Source organism: Myxine glutinosa, chromosome 1 (assembly GCF_964187855.1).
Source record: "Myxine glutinosa chromosome 1, kmMyxGlut1.1, whole genome shotgun sequence".
NCBI classification, from domain to species: Eukaryota; Metazoa; Chordata; class Myxini; order Myxiniformes; family Myxinidae; genus Myxine; species Myxine glutinosa.
In genome coordinates, this window is record NC_136261.1 from 315,114,339 (window position 1) to 315,128,359 (window position 14,021).

General features: G+C 42.4%; 1 protein-coding gene and 1 long non-coding RNA gene across 8 annotated transcripts in view; one reads left to right on the plus strand and one right to left on the minus strand.

Moving 5' to 3' along the window:
• Positions 1-14,021, plus strand: part of LOC137440265 (nuclear factor 1) — a 409,428-nt gene that overhangs the window by 241,825 nt on the left and 153,582 nt on the right. For all 7 annotated transcript variants that reach the window (XM_068136582.2, XM_068136589.2, XM_068136569.2 and 4 more), the window contains one exon: positions 13,989-14,021. This exon is cut by the window's right edge and continues 62 nt beyond it. In XM_068136582.2, the coding sequence (XP_067992683.1) occupies positions 13,989-14,021 (33 nt within the window). The remainder of the gene's footprint in view (positions 1-13,988) is intronic.
• LOC137410673 (uncharacterized) overlaps positions 1-14,021 on the minus strand; it is an 80,337-nt gene that overhangs the window by 19,974 nt on the left and 46,342 nt on the right. The gene's annotated exons all lie outside the window — the stretch shown is intronic.

Here is a 14,021-nt window from a genome sequence, read left to right on the forward strand (position 1 = left end):
GCTTCATTCGTTAATTTTATTGCAATTTTTTGTCAGAGTAAACACTTACTGTTTTTGTTTTTTTTGTTTGTTTTTGTATACAAGATCGAGGCTCGTGTAAGAGCTAGCACATTAACCACAAAAAATATAATAAAAGCAGAGGGAGACAAGATTGGGAGAGAGGGAGGGAAGCATACAAGCACAACAACAGTGGAGAACAGGGACATCGGGAGATCTGTGGAAGGGAGAGGGTTGGGGGGGGGTGGGTGACAGGGAAGGGGTACACGGTATAAAACGAATTGATACTGCCAGGAATTTCAGGAGTGAAGTTGGACATTGAAAGAGGTGGATTTGGGGTATATTGACGGGGATAGAAAAGATCAAGGTTTTGGATGGGGGGAAGATAAGAGATGGTGGTGAACAGCTGTTTTAAAGACCTGGAGGTGGGAGTGGGATTGAAGGGAGTGGGGGAGTTTGTTCCAGAGGCAGGAAAAAAGATGAATGAAAGAGTGAAGGTGAGCAGAGAGTCTTGATTTTGGCAGTTTAACCATAAGAGGGTTGCTGGCAGATCTTGTGCGACCTGTAGGAATATTTGGGGGACAGAGCTGGGGGAGCTAGGGGAGCAAGGCCGGAGAGGAGTCGGTAGAAGACAGAAAGACCACCAACCTGCCCGTGGTGGGAGAGTGAAAGGCCCTCAGAATCCGTTTCATCGCGGGATATAGCAATGATTCTGAAAGCTTTGGTTTCTACAGTGCGAAGTCGAGCTAGGTGTGAGGCAGGAGCACCGGCCCAGAGGGGAGAGCAGTACTCCGTCAAGCTGCGGATGAAAGCTCGAGCTGTTTACCTCTTACATCAAATATCTTCTCCCACGACTCAACCACAAACAACATTTCATTGAGGCTATATCGGAAACCCGTTTCCGTTCTCAAGACCGAACTCTCTTATCTGTCTCCCTCTTCCAAATCCTGATGGCGTCTGGTCAATTCTGTTTCTGTGGTTTGTTCCCCCTCCATCCCCTCCCTTACCTCAAACGGCTACACAGCTGACTCCGCACGTGAAAAAGCTGAATGCCTCAACTCTGTGTTTGCCTCTAAATCTTGTGTCCCAAACCCAACCCTCTCTGTACCCACCGTACCCAGTCGTACCCAGCTGCTCCTGGACTCCGTGTCCTTTCCTCCTGACAAGGTGGAAAAGTTTCTGTCAACCCTCGACTCTGATTCTGCAACTGGACCTGACGGCATCAGCCCACGGGGCCTAAAATCCTGTTCTTCTGCTCTTTCACTCCCTCTCTCTGTTCTCTTCACCATCTCTTTTGCTCAAGATCAACTGCCATCTGCTTGGAAATCAGCCAACATCACCGCTTTGCACAAAAAAGGTGCAAAAACAGATCCTAGCAACTACAGACCAATCAGCCTTCTCCCAATTATCAGCAAAGTCATGGAATCCATCATTGCTTCGGATATGAAATCTTTCCTCTTCTGCAATGGCTTGATCTCTGATCATCAATTTGGTTTCAGACCAGGTCACTCTACTCTGGACATGCTGCTTCTGCTGTCTCAACAATGGATGGATGTCCTCAATGCCAAACAGGAAATTAGAGCTGTCTCCCTCGACATATCATGTGCCTTCGATACGGTCTGGCACCCCGCTCTGCTCACCAAACTCTCCTCCTTTAGTATCCATGGAAATCTCCATGCATGGCTGGCGGACTTCCTCTCTAGGCGTAGTCAACGTGTGGCCCTGAATGGGTTTCTCTCATCTCCTCTTCCTGTTCAGGCTGGAGTTCTCCAAGGCAGTGTTCTGGGCCCTGTGCTTTTTCTGGTCTTCATCAATGATCTCTCTGACTCTCTTGAAAATCCTCTCTATCTCTTTGCTGATGACTCCACTCTCTGCCACTCCATTCCTCATCCCTCAGATCGGTAGTCTGCAGCCTCCTCACTCTCTGCAGACCTGGACAAAATCACAGACTGGGTAAACAAGTGGAACATGTCTTTCAATCCTGACAAATCTCACACTCTTACGATGTCTCTCCGAAAAGACCGACTGGACAACCCTCCCATCTACTTTCTGAATAATCCTCTCCAAGAAGTTCTGTCACTCAAGCTTTTGGGTCTCACTATCTGCCATGATCTTTCCTGGGAAAACCACATTTCCAAGCTGGACTCCAAAGCCAGTCGCCGACTGGGCATCCTCCGTCATGCGAAGTCATTCCTTGGCACACCTGAGCTCCTCACCACATACAAGGCTTTCATCCGCAGCTCAATGGAGTACTGCTCTCCCCGCTGGGCTGGTGCTCCTGCCTCACACCTAGCTCGTCTTCACGCTGTTGAAACCAAAGCATTCAGAATCATTGGAATCTCCCGCGATGACGCTATCTCCGAGGGCCTTTCACTTACTCACCGCAGGCAGGTTGGTGGTCTTTCCGTCTTCTACCGACTCCTCTCCGGCCTTGCTTCCCCAGCTCTCTCTGGGCTCTGTCCACCAAATATTCCGACAGGTCGCACAAGATCTGCCTGCAACCCTCTTATGGTTAAACTGCCAAAATCAAGACTCTCTGCTCACCTCCACTCCTTCATTCCTCTTTTCTCCCGCCTCTGGAATAAACTCCCTCACTCTCTTCAATCCCACTCCTCCCTCCAGGTCTTTAAAACGGCTGTTCACCACCATCTCTTATCTTCCCCAATCCAAAACCTTGATCTTTTCTTCCCCCGCTAATTTCACCCCTAATCCACTTTTTTGAGGTGCCGACTTCTTTCCTGGAAGTCCTTGGTGTCCTTGCGTTTTATACCTGTCCTGCCTCCCCCCAGGCCCTCTCCCTCCCACACATCTCCCGATGTCCCTGCTCTCAAATGTTGTGTTTGTGTGCTTCCTCCCCTTCTCTCCCCATCTTGTCGACCGCTCTCCTTTTTATATACTTTGTTTGCTTGTTTGTTTGATTTGTTTGTTTGATAAATGCTAGCTCTTTCACGAGCCTCGACTCTGTATAAAAATAAAAATAAAAACCCATACTGCACATACGCATACAGGGTTTAAAGGCCATTTATATAACAAGTGCCCATTGACCGGCGGAGTGGGATTGAGATGGATAATTCAGGTGGGGAGGGGGTTTGAGGAAAGAACCGGAAGAAAGGAAATCAAGGTGAAAGTCTAAGTTAGAGGAGAGCAGAGAAACAGTTGCCATTTTTGCATTCGTGAAATGTCGTTTAGGCATATGAGGGCTTGTCACTTCCCTTTAGATATTGGCAACGATAGATATATGGCCTTTATAACTTGAATGGTGTGACTGAACCCAGGCTCAGTATTGATCAGGTCCTTGGTTGTGCATTCTTGTTCAAGTCTTCTGTCATCCTCAAAATCTTTACAAAGATGTTTGCTCATCACGTTCCAAGTGCAACAACCATTTTCTTCTGTTATACACGCTACACACTGTGAATGGGATGCATGGTCAACTTTAATTTCAGACTTCTGACATCATATAGAACTCCTACTCTTTACGCAAATACTCCTTCACATTGATAATTCCATCTTTCATCACATGGAATAAGCCTTTCCTCCCTCATGTTCACTTCTGTGTCCGATCAACCCTCACCTGTTCAAATACCCACCAATTTGAATCAAGTCTCTTGGATTGAGTCTGTAGACAATTCGAACAAATTTATATGCTACCATCTTATCAGTGTAAATGCTTCAAATACACCTTTTCATTGGAAGGTAATAATCGATTTCCTTGGTTGCAAAGCTAATAATTCAATGACCTGCAACAAAAAATAGTGTCCGTTTCATCATAAAGATGCCTCTTTTGAAAGTTTGTGTTTCCGGCATTGAGGAAGAAGTGGGACCTCGAGCTTTAATGTAGCGGTTCCACTGTAACATTTATTATTCCATGAAAGCAGGAACACTTTAGAAGGACACTGGAGGAACAGACAAAATTATATCTGGTAATACTTCTCGAAGCAATAGCAAAATATATAAAAGTACATGGAAAGAGCACACAAACAACAACAACCACTTACCACAGCCCCGACAACAACAACTACGTGGTATAAAAGATCCTCTTTCACATGTTTTAATTCATGCTACAACCTCATTGACACTCATAGATAGACATGCACATGTTTTTGTGAAGTACAACATGCTGTCTTTTGATTAAATCATCAACGAGGCGACGGGTAGGCCCGCCTCATTTGTACTACGAGTACAACCAATCCCAACGGGAGCGGCAGGGAGGGTCATGTAGTACTCCACACCTCCCTATCCCATCTCCTGGTGCTGCATAACTTCATTGCTGCGTGCCGAAGGTTACCCGGCAATGATGTGTCGAAAGGGCGAACTCAGTTTTCGCTCCTTTTTTTGTTTGTTTGTTGTACTCCGCCTCTTCCTATTCCATCTGCAGATGCTGCATGACGTCATCGCCGGGTGCCGAAGGGGGCCAGGCCATGGCACGCACCGAAAAGGCGTACTCAGTTTTAATTCAGTTTGTTTTCTTTGTCTTGTTTGTTTGTTTTCTTGTTTGTTTGTTTCTTTTTCCTGGGTGATATCTCAGCCATAATTTGAGGTAGCTATCTGAAATTTGGCCACAATGGTGACAAAGAGATTTGGCCAATTTTTAAAAATAATTAATTACTTATTTAATTAATTGTTTATAATCGATTTATTATTTATTTTCTATCTCAGGCACCTTTTAAGTTAGGAAGTGGATATTCTGACACGACAGTGACCAAGTGATGTGGCTATAAAGGGTATTTTTGATTTATTGATTAATCAATTAATCGATTAATTAATTAATTATTTTATTAATTAGTTACTTTTTTGTAACTTTGTAACCTTTTCAAAAGGTTACACATTCGGATGAAACAGTTGTGGTTTAGGTATTCTATTAGCCAATTGGTTAAAAAAATAATTATTTTACAACTATTATTTATTTATTTTAATTAAGCAATTAATCAAATAATCAATCGTTTGTTGTATACTGCTCCCTCCAAATTCCGTCTCCATGTGCTGCATGCACGGCGCCACTGCTACGCGCCGAAGGCGTCCCGGCAATGTTGTGTGCTGGAGGATATGTTATTTATTTATTTGGCATGGGGCGGTATGCTTTGAATGTATCTCGACTTGTTTTCTTTCTTTTTTGTTTTCTTTCTTGCTTTCTTGTTTGTCCAGGTGATATCTCAGCCATCCTTTGAGCTAATAAGCTGAAATTTGGGCACAATAGTGAACAAGTGCTTTGGCAAAACGTTTTTTTTGGATTAATCAATTCGTTGATTAATTACTTAATTATTATTGATTTATTAATTACTTATTTCTTTTCTTTCTCATCTGGGCAATATCTCAGGCATGTTTTAAGCTTGGAAGCTGATATTTAGACATGACAATTACCAAGTGATTTGGATGCAAAGGGTATTTTGATTTATTGATTATTTTATTTTGATAGATTCTTTTATTTTTATAAATTGCGTATTTTAGTGTAATGATAACCAGTATCACTTGGCTGTTTCTATTTGCGTCTGCTATTTTACTATACAATAGGCTCTGCTTGGAGCTTCCAGGAACTTACAATGAGGATGCACATATAAATATGAAATTGAACACAATAAATTGGAGATGGAAATCAAGCTATTACAGACAATGGCAATGGGAAGACCTCTCTACAGGGAATTTCTGTAATGTAAACCTGCACCAAACTTACTTTCTGTATTTTGACCCAAATCACCCTTATCAATTTCAGCACTTGCAGTACATCTCATTATTGTAGACTGTAGCCGTATGGATTCCTCAATGTATTGAGGTGAATCATAAAAGTTCGGCACATCTATCCAGGAATACAAGAAATTTTGAGCAAATGACATATGACAGAGTATGAATATTTTATACAATGGCCAAAAGGACTTTCAAGAAAGCGGTTGCCATCTGGCATCCCATAGATGCTCACTTTTTAACGGCAATAAAAAACTCTATTTTAAGGCCTGGATGCTTCGTGGGCATGTTTATAATGGGCAAAGATGGTGAAAGAACCTTTGTTTAATGTTAAGATCTGCACAAATCTGAATGTCCTTATGGTGAAGCGTTGCCTACGCTATCATGCCATAATTTATCTTCATTTTTCCTTTCTTGTAATTTGGGGTGGGCTGCAAAGATCACTAAGTATGTGTGATTGGTGTGGACGTTTGCAAACGTTTTGCTGATACATTTTTATGGAAAAAGTACAACGTAACACAACACAACGTGGTGAACAATCCCTTAGTGGTAACAACATTGTACCCTGATCACACAATTTATGGGGTCAAATCCAGCTGATAACTTGCTTTATTCATTTCAACAACCATTTTCTTATCTTATCTTATGAACCTTATAAACCGACCAGATTTTAAGTGTGTTATCTTACTAATTCACAATATATCTTACTAATTCACAATATATCAACGCACAGGTACATGTCGTTCACTTTAATGGCCACAACTTGCATTAAACGAGGTATAACTCAATCAATCCTGGTGGAATTGTCTCTACCAAGCCATGCTGTAATAAATTACAATCAGGCTGCTAAAGGGCCATATATTTACTGCACAAATATGGTGGAATTCTTGAACCCTCTTCTCCCCCCACCCACCTCTCCTTCCCCACATGCTCCACACATGTCCTTCCCTTTCCCGATCGCCTTGTTCCTACGTCATTCCATTCTTCATTCCCTCCTTTCAGCACTCTACCAACACTCCCCTCCCCTCTTTTCTCTTTCCTATCACCCTACCTTCTCTTCCATCTTCAAATTTTATCAATCTTAGGCCTCCTCATTGCTAGCAGTGTGTACAGTCACGTGAAAAAGTAAGTACACCCCATGTAAAGTTTTGACTTTTTCAACATATTTCAACATACAGCTATTTGATCTTCATTTCAACAATATTGATAGATAAAGGTTCAATAAGATTGAACCCTGGTGTTGGGCTAGCGGCTAGGGTGCCAGCTTAGGATACCTAGGATCCTAGGTTCAGAATCCTGGTCGATCGCTGAATTAACGCCAGGGGGGTTGACTCAGCCTGTCATCCTTCCGAGGTCGGCTAATTGAGTACCAGTTCACTGGTAATTCCCTGTTTGTCGTTAAAGGCGGCAAAAAGGGTTGGCGTCAGGAAGGGCATCCGGCCGTAAAACATTGCTTCAAAAAGGGGACCAAAAAACAACAACAACCACGGTTCCCGAAAAAGGCCAATCCCCGCTTTGCGGGGAAAAATGGCCTCCAAAGGTGTTTTTTTTTTTTTTTTAATTAAAGGTGATATAATATAACAAATATCATGAAACATTTACATTTTGTAGGCCATTGTATAATTTTAATAAATATAAATCCAAATTTCGCATGTGGAAAAAGTAAGTACACCCTTGTCTCTAATAGGTGGTATTGCCCCCATTGGCAGAAGCAACCTCAAGTAGGCGTTTCTTATAACTGTCTACCAGTCTCTGACATCGACTGGGAGAAATTTTTGCCCACTCCTCCATGCAGAATTCTTTCAGCTGTGCGATGTTTGATGGGTTTCTGGCATGCACAGCTCGTTTCAAATCCCCCCACAACATCTCGATGGGATTTAGATCCGGGCTTTGACTTGGCCATTCCAGAACTCTCCATTTCTTTCTTTTCAGCCATTCCTTGGTGGATTTACTGGTATGTTTAGGGTCATTGTCATGTTGCAAGGTCCACCTTCTGTTGAGCTTCAACTTTCTGACAGATGGCCTCACATTATCCTCAAGCACCCTCTGGTACAATGAAGAATTCATAGTGGATTCTATGATGGTGAGCTGCCCATGCCCTGATGCAGCAAAGCTGCCCCAAACCATAATATTGTTACGGATCTCGGTTTCGGCACTCCCCTTACCGAGGGGGGTTTAATCCCCTTGTCTTTTAAGCTGGCCGTCCGAGTCCTGGAACTATCTCGCCACTTCCGGTCAGCGCTGAATAGGGTAGTAGGCCAATTATTCCTATGACCTAAGTGCCAGCGCCTTTCGGGAAGCGAGGAAATGAGCCCCGCCCGAGCCGCGACTGTAATGGACACGCTGAGCGAAGCGAGCCATGACTCAGGCCGTTAACAAAAGACTAAACCCGATTTTAAAGCGTTGGCCAAATCGTGCCACAGGTATTCAATCGAAAGAAAAGACTGAAACGATTGGGGAAGAATGAAACCAAAAGGGTAAGAAATAACAGACATTTATTAAATATTTACAACAAACCAAAGGAGGAGAAACGAAAGTAATATGCAGGGCGAAGAAGAAGAAGATACACAGGGCAGCCTTAAACAGTCTTATATTAAACCCCAGACAACAAAAAGGACAGACAACAGACTTACACGACAAAGGGAATTGCAGGCAGGAATGGCTGGAAGAAGGTTCGGAGGAAAAACACAGCGAGGAGGTCCGCTTCGCATCCACGCTCCGGGCTGGAAAACAAGCAGCCGGCGGCGGCCCCACGTATATGGTTTCAGCAGCGAAAACCCGGCAGGCAGCACGGTTTATGTTGCCGCTGTCTTGGCTATCCTAGCGCACCGACTCTTGCACCCCAACGATGTTTGTGCTCAAAAAGCTGCTCAGTGCTCCTCTCTCCCTCCTCTCTCGGTTCTTCCTCTTCGGTCCTCTCTCATGAACCTCCTCACGCGTCTCTCCAAAGCAGTCCCTTTCAGTCGCTTTTATTGCTGTCAGCCGTATCAAGCCACCAGCTCTGAGAACACGCCTACCGGTTGGCTCACCGCGGTGCTGGTTGGCTGGTAAGGGCTTGCTGACTCCACCTCTGATGACGATGAGGTGCCACGCCCATTCTGGTGGATCCTCCCCCTTCTTCTCCGAGATGGAGCACATGGCAATGGCGTCTTGTGGGGATAGCAAACCACTCGCACCGCTTTTGAAGGGAACGAAAGGGACCTATCTTATTTGATTAATGCAACGTAGATTCAACTATTGGAAACACAGCCTTACCTGAAACACATAATAATGAAATAACTACGAAGAGGGCCTATGGTCCGCTACGTGTTGTTCATGGACTAACTAGGGGACGACCTTTGACCTTAACAAGAAATGGAGGTATTTACAAAGGGTATATTTACAACAATTTACTAAGTGCAGGGTTCTCAAAACCCCAACAATATTTCCACCACCATGCTTTACAGTTGGTATCAGGTTCTTGTGGTCAAATGCTGTCTTTGGTTTTCGCCAAACATGTCTTCTGGTACTGTGGCCAAATAGCTCTACCGTTGACTCATCTGTCCCGAGCACATTGTTCCAGAAGTGCTGGTCTTTGCCTAGGTGTTCATTGGCAAACGTTAGTCTTGCCCTCATGTTCTTTCTTGACAGTAAAGGTTTCCTCCTGGCACACCGCCCATGTAGATCAAATTTGTGCAGCCTCTTTCTAATGGTAGACTCATGCACTTTGACATCAACAGTGGCAAGAGCTACCTGTAGGTCCGTGGTGACATTCTAGGGTTCTTAGAGCCTTCTTTCAGCATCTTGCCGTCTGCTCTCGGGCTGAACTTGCTGGGCGGCCTGGCCTGAACAAGTTGGCAGTTGTTTGGAATCTTCTCCACTTGTAGATGATCTTCTGGACAGTCGAATGATTGAATTCAAATTGTTTGGAGATCGTTTTAAATCCCTACCCAGACTTGTCGGCATCTATAACCTTCTTTCTGAAGGCCTCAGAGAGCTCTTTTGATCTAGGCATGGTGACGCCGTACACTTCAACAACAAAGAGCAAACCAAACTAAATGTCTGAGGTTTAAATAAGACAGGTTCCTCCAAGATCCTCTCGAACGATGTTCTAATCATTGCACCTGAGCTGGTGCACCTGATTCTAATTTTAGGTATTTGAAGTAGTGATAAATGTAGGGGAGTACTTACTTTTTCCACGTGCAAAATTTGCATTTATGTTTATTTAAATTATACAATTGACTACAAAATGTAAATGTTTCATGATATTTGTTATATTATTTCACCTTTAACTCTCAATATTGTTGAAATGAAGATCAAATAGCTGTATGTTGAAATATGTTGAAAAAGTCAAACCTTTACATGGGGTGTACTTACTTTTTCACGTGACTGTACGTCATAAGCAGGTAGTCCTGAAGTTATGCAAGATAAAATCAAACTTTTAGGTTTGAGTGTAGCATTTCACATCCCAATTTAAGGAGACCCAGAATTCAAACGAGTATTCCCTGCAACTTTATTAAATGTTTCTTCTACAAGTGGTGACTACGCAATGTACGAAGTGCAGCAATGTACGAAAAAGTTCATTGGAGAGTGCTCAGCCATTTCCCTCGATGACCTCTCTAGTGTAAATTAGAGGTAAATACCTTGCTGACAATATTGAAGCTCAATATTGATTATTAGTTTTGTTTTGAAAAATGCTATTTTTCAGTACTGTCAAAAAAAAAATCTCAGATTTGATGTTTCATCATTTTTTATCGAATGACCGCCATAACATTCTTGGCTTTGCATGCATCAGTTGGAAATGAGAGAGCATGTAAAGAATATTGACGACACAATACAATCCTCTCGCAATGAACGTCAGTTGGTGACCGATGCTAAAGTTCGTACCTGTTAAGCAACCCATGTACGTGCTTATTTACTCGTACCAGAGCAACCAATGGCTGTGCTGCTTGTCGAAAACGCCCCCTTTGTTGTGGCCACGACTTAAGAGACACTGGTACGTGTCATCAATAAATTATAGTTTTGTATGATTTATAGTATGATTATAGTTTTGCCCCTTTGGATCCATGAATATGAAGTTAAATGTTACAATTTTTGGTTTTAGTGTAGAAATACGTCTCATCGGGTGTAAGCACATTTTCATTATGTCTGGCTTTGATCATAAGGTGGAGCTCACTTTTAAGTGCTGGTGTGTGGACAGTCAGCTTAATGCAAGGGAAACATCAGAAACGTGGAGAGAGGTCAAGTTTACAAAAACACAACTTCTTGTTATTACGGTTTCTTGAATATCTTGAAGGGTACAATGGAAAAAAAAGATTCAATCCAGAGTTCATTTACAGAAAACGTCCAAATTTCGGGTAAATATAAAAATACTCCAAATTCCAACTACTCAGCAAAGCAGCTTTCACAATACAGGTGCAGGCATAGAACCACCTTTAGAGGCCATTTTTCCCCGCAGAGCAGTTGTTGGCCTTTTTTTGAGCACTTTGGTCCACTTTTTGAAGTAATGTTTTATGGCCGAATGCCCTTCTTGCCGTCAACCCTGTTATTCGCCTCTTGCGACACACAGGGAATTACCAGTGAACTGGTACTCAATTTGCCGACCTCGGAAGGATGACAGGCTGAGTCAACCCCCCTGGTGTTAATTCAGCAATCGACCAGGATTCGAACCCAGGATCCCAAGCCGGCACGCTAACCGCTAAGCCAACACCAGGTGCAGGCATAGGATTACTATATTTAATACCTAGCAGAAATGATCCAAATAATATTCAACTGAATGAATATCCCAGTACGTTTATGTCTTTATCTTCCACGTGTGAAAGGGTGAACAATTCCATAAAAGCAATTTTACATGAACATACAATTTTTATCAGAGCAGCAAAACAATCAGTACAGAGCATGGAATGCTTTCAGGACTAGACTCTTTATTAGTTTCAAAAACCAAAATACTGTGAAATTACTACTTGTAAAAATAATTTTAATACTTGTAATACTTGTAATATTACAACAAATATACTTGTATACTTGTAATATATAATATACTTGTAATATACTATACTAAGTAATATACTTGTATACTAGTATACTTGTATACTTGTATACGTGTATACAAGTAATATACAAGTATACTTGTAATACTTGTAATACTTGTAATACTTGTAATATTACAACTAATATACTTGTATACTTGTAATATATAATATACTTGTAATATTCTATCTAAGTAATATACTTGTATACTAATATACTTGTAAACTTGTATACGTGTATACAAGTAATATACAAGTATACTTGTAATACTTGTAATACTTGTAAATACTTGTAATACTTGTAAATGCTTGTAATACTTGTAAATACTTGTAAATACTTTTAATACTTGTAATACTTGTAAATACTTGTAAAGATTACTGAAATATCCATATGTCGAAAAACGCACATGGAACATAGACGGACAGACAGACAGTGTGGAAAGAAGAATGGTGTTGCTTTGGAGTATGAAATAGCTCAAGTCTTCTGCAATGGAATGCTCTATAACCTAAAGCTGAAGCTATAATCTAGCGCACTGAGATGTTCATTAGATACTCACGGCTTTGTGGAAAATCAGGCATGAGAGGATCAGGTAGACGTGCACAGGTGCAGTACCTCCTCCATATCTGGAGACATTATGAAATGCTTGTCGCTCCACAGTCTGTGCCGTCAAATGGCATCGGGAATGCTGTGTAAAGAAATTCAAGCACGCCGTAACGTGGTGTTTAACCCTACATCCTGCCTTGAAATAAGAGCTTACGCCTTGTCACACACCTGTGACACACCAGACTGCTAGTCCTTGGAGCTTGTGACTGATGCAGTCACAGGAAGTCATTTGAGAGTGGCAGAGTCACTCAAGACAATTCAGAAGGCTCAGAAGATCTGGAAGGATACAGGCCTCAAGCTTAGGTTAGCCACTTCTTATCCACAGCTTAATCTGCAATGCCATCTTGAGCTTCAGCATTGCTGAGAAAAGTGCTCGGCTTTCTGGTGCTTGAAGAGGTGCTTTGATTTTGATGGCTTCAGGTTCACCGGTCAATGCCTTTGTTTTAATCTTTGGAAAGCGTTTGAGCACAATCACCACACTGGGCTGACTTCCAAGGTGTGAGGTTAAGCTCTCCAGCTGCGGCCTGCCTGAGCACAACTAATTTGCAAGTTAGACAAAGCAGCGCTCCTTTTGTCGCAGCTTGAGATGTGTACTTTCCAGAGGCTTCTGGCAAGTTCTTTGCATAATTTTAACGCAGTCCTCTCTGCAGACGTGAGAACGTGGGTCACAAAAACAACATTGTCAAGCAGAGATGCTAGACAACCCTAGGAGGGTACATCTCCGTGCACTTAACTACTCCACACTAATTTGCCGCTTCTTGCTACCCGGTGACACAACACCGCTCCCCGCAGTTCATTGTGGCCTGCAAGGTCGAGTCATTTAATATCAGGCTTCACTAAATGTTTCTAGCTATTCTGGGGCATGACTATTTTAATTACAGAGTAAAAACCTTCTCCATTTTAGTGGGGGCTTTTCGGTACTTTTTTTTGGAAATATTATTTAATTGATAAGTTCAAAGTTTTTTAATTTTAGAAATAGTAGAAAACTGTTTGAATTATTAGCTAAATACATATGAAGCAATTGCCCAGTGATGACTGTACTTTGCAATACAAGGTTAACATTTTCACATACACTGAGGGAGCTTCTCGTATAAATAAGACAACCGTAACTATATAATGTTTAACTTGGAGGTGAGTTATCGTTTGGTATTACTAGCATGACTCGGGGCGCCTCACCACACGTCGTTGCAGAGGGATAGGCATCTTTAACCAATTTCCGTGTATTTTGGGTCTTCATGGTGTTTTGGGTCTTTGGTGGGGTCTTGGATCTTCTGGGTCTTTGGGGTCTTCTGGGTCTTTTTGGGTCTTCAGGGTCTTTTGGGTCTTCGGGGTGTTTTAGGTCTTCGGGGTGTTTTGGGTCTTCGGGGTGTTTTGGGTCTTCGGGGTGTTTTTGGTCTTCGGGGTCTGTTGGGTCTTCCTGGTCTTTTGGGTATTCCTGGTCTTTTGGGTCTTCTGGGTCTTTTTGGGTCTTGTTGGTCTTAAGGGTCTTGAGGGACTTAAAGGGACGTCAAAGGTCTGAAGGGTCTCAGCAGTTTTAACGTAATTAAGAGTTCACGAACTGTGATTTGGGTGTTAATTTTATTTGAAGAAGAAGAAGACGTTTTGGTCGCATATAAACAAACATAACCATATACGTTTGCTCTATTATAATAAGATTTGTGTGTCTCCATTCTCAAAATTCCCTACTTTGTGATTTGTTTCAGCTCACACTGACCCTGGAACGCCACCATCAAGCC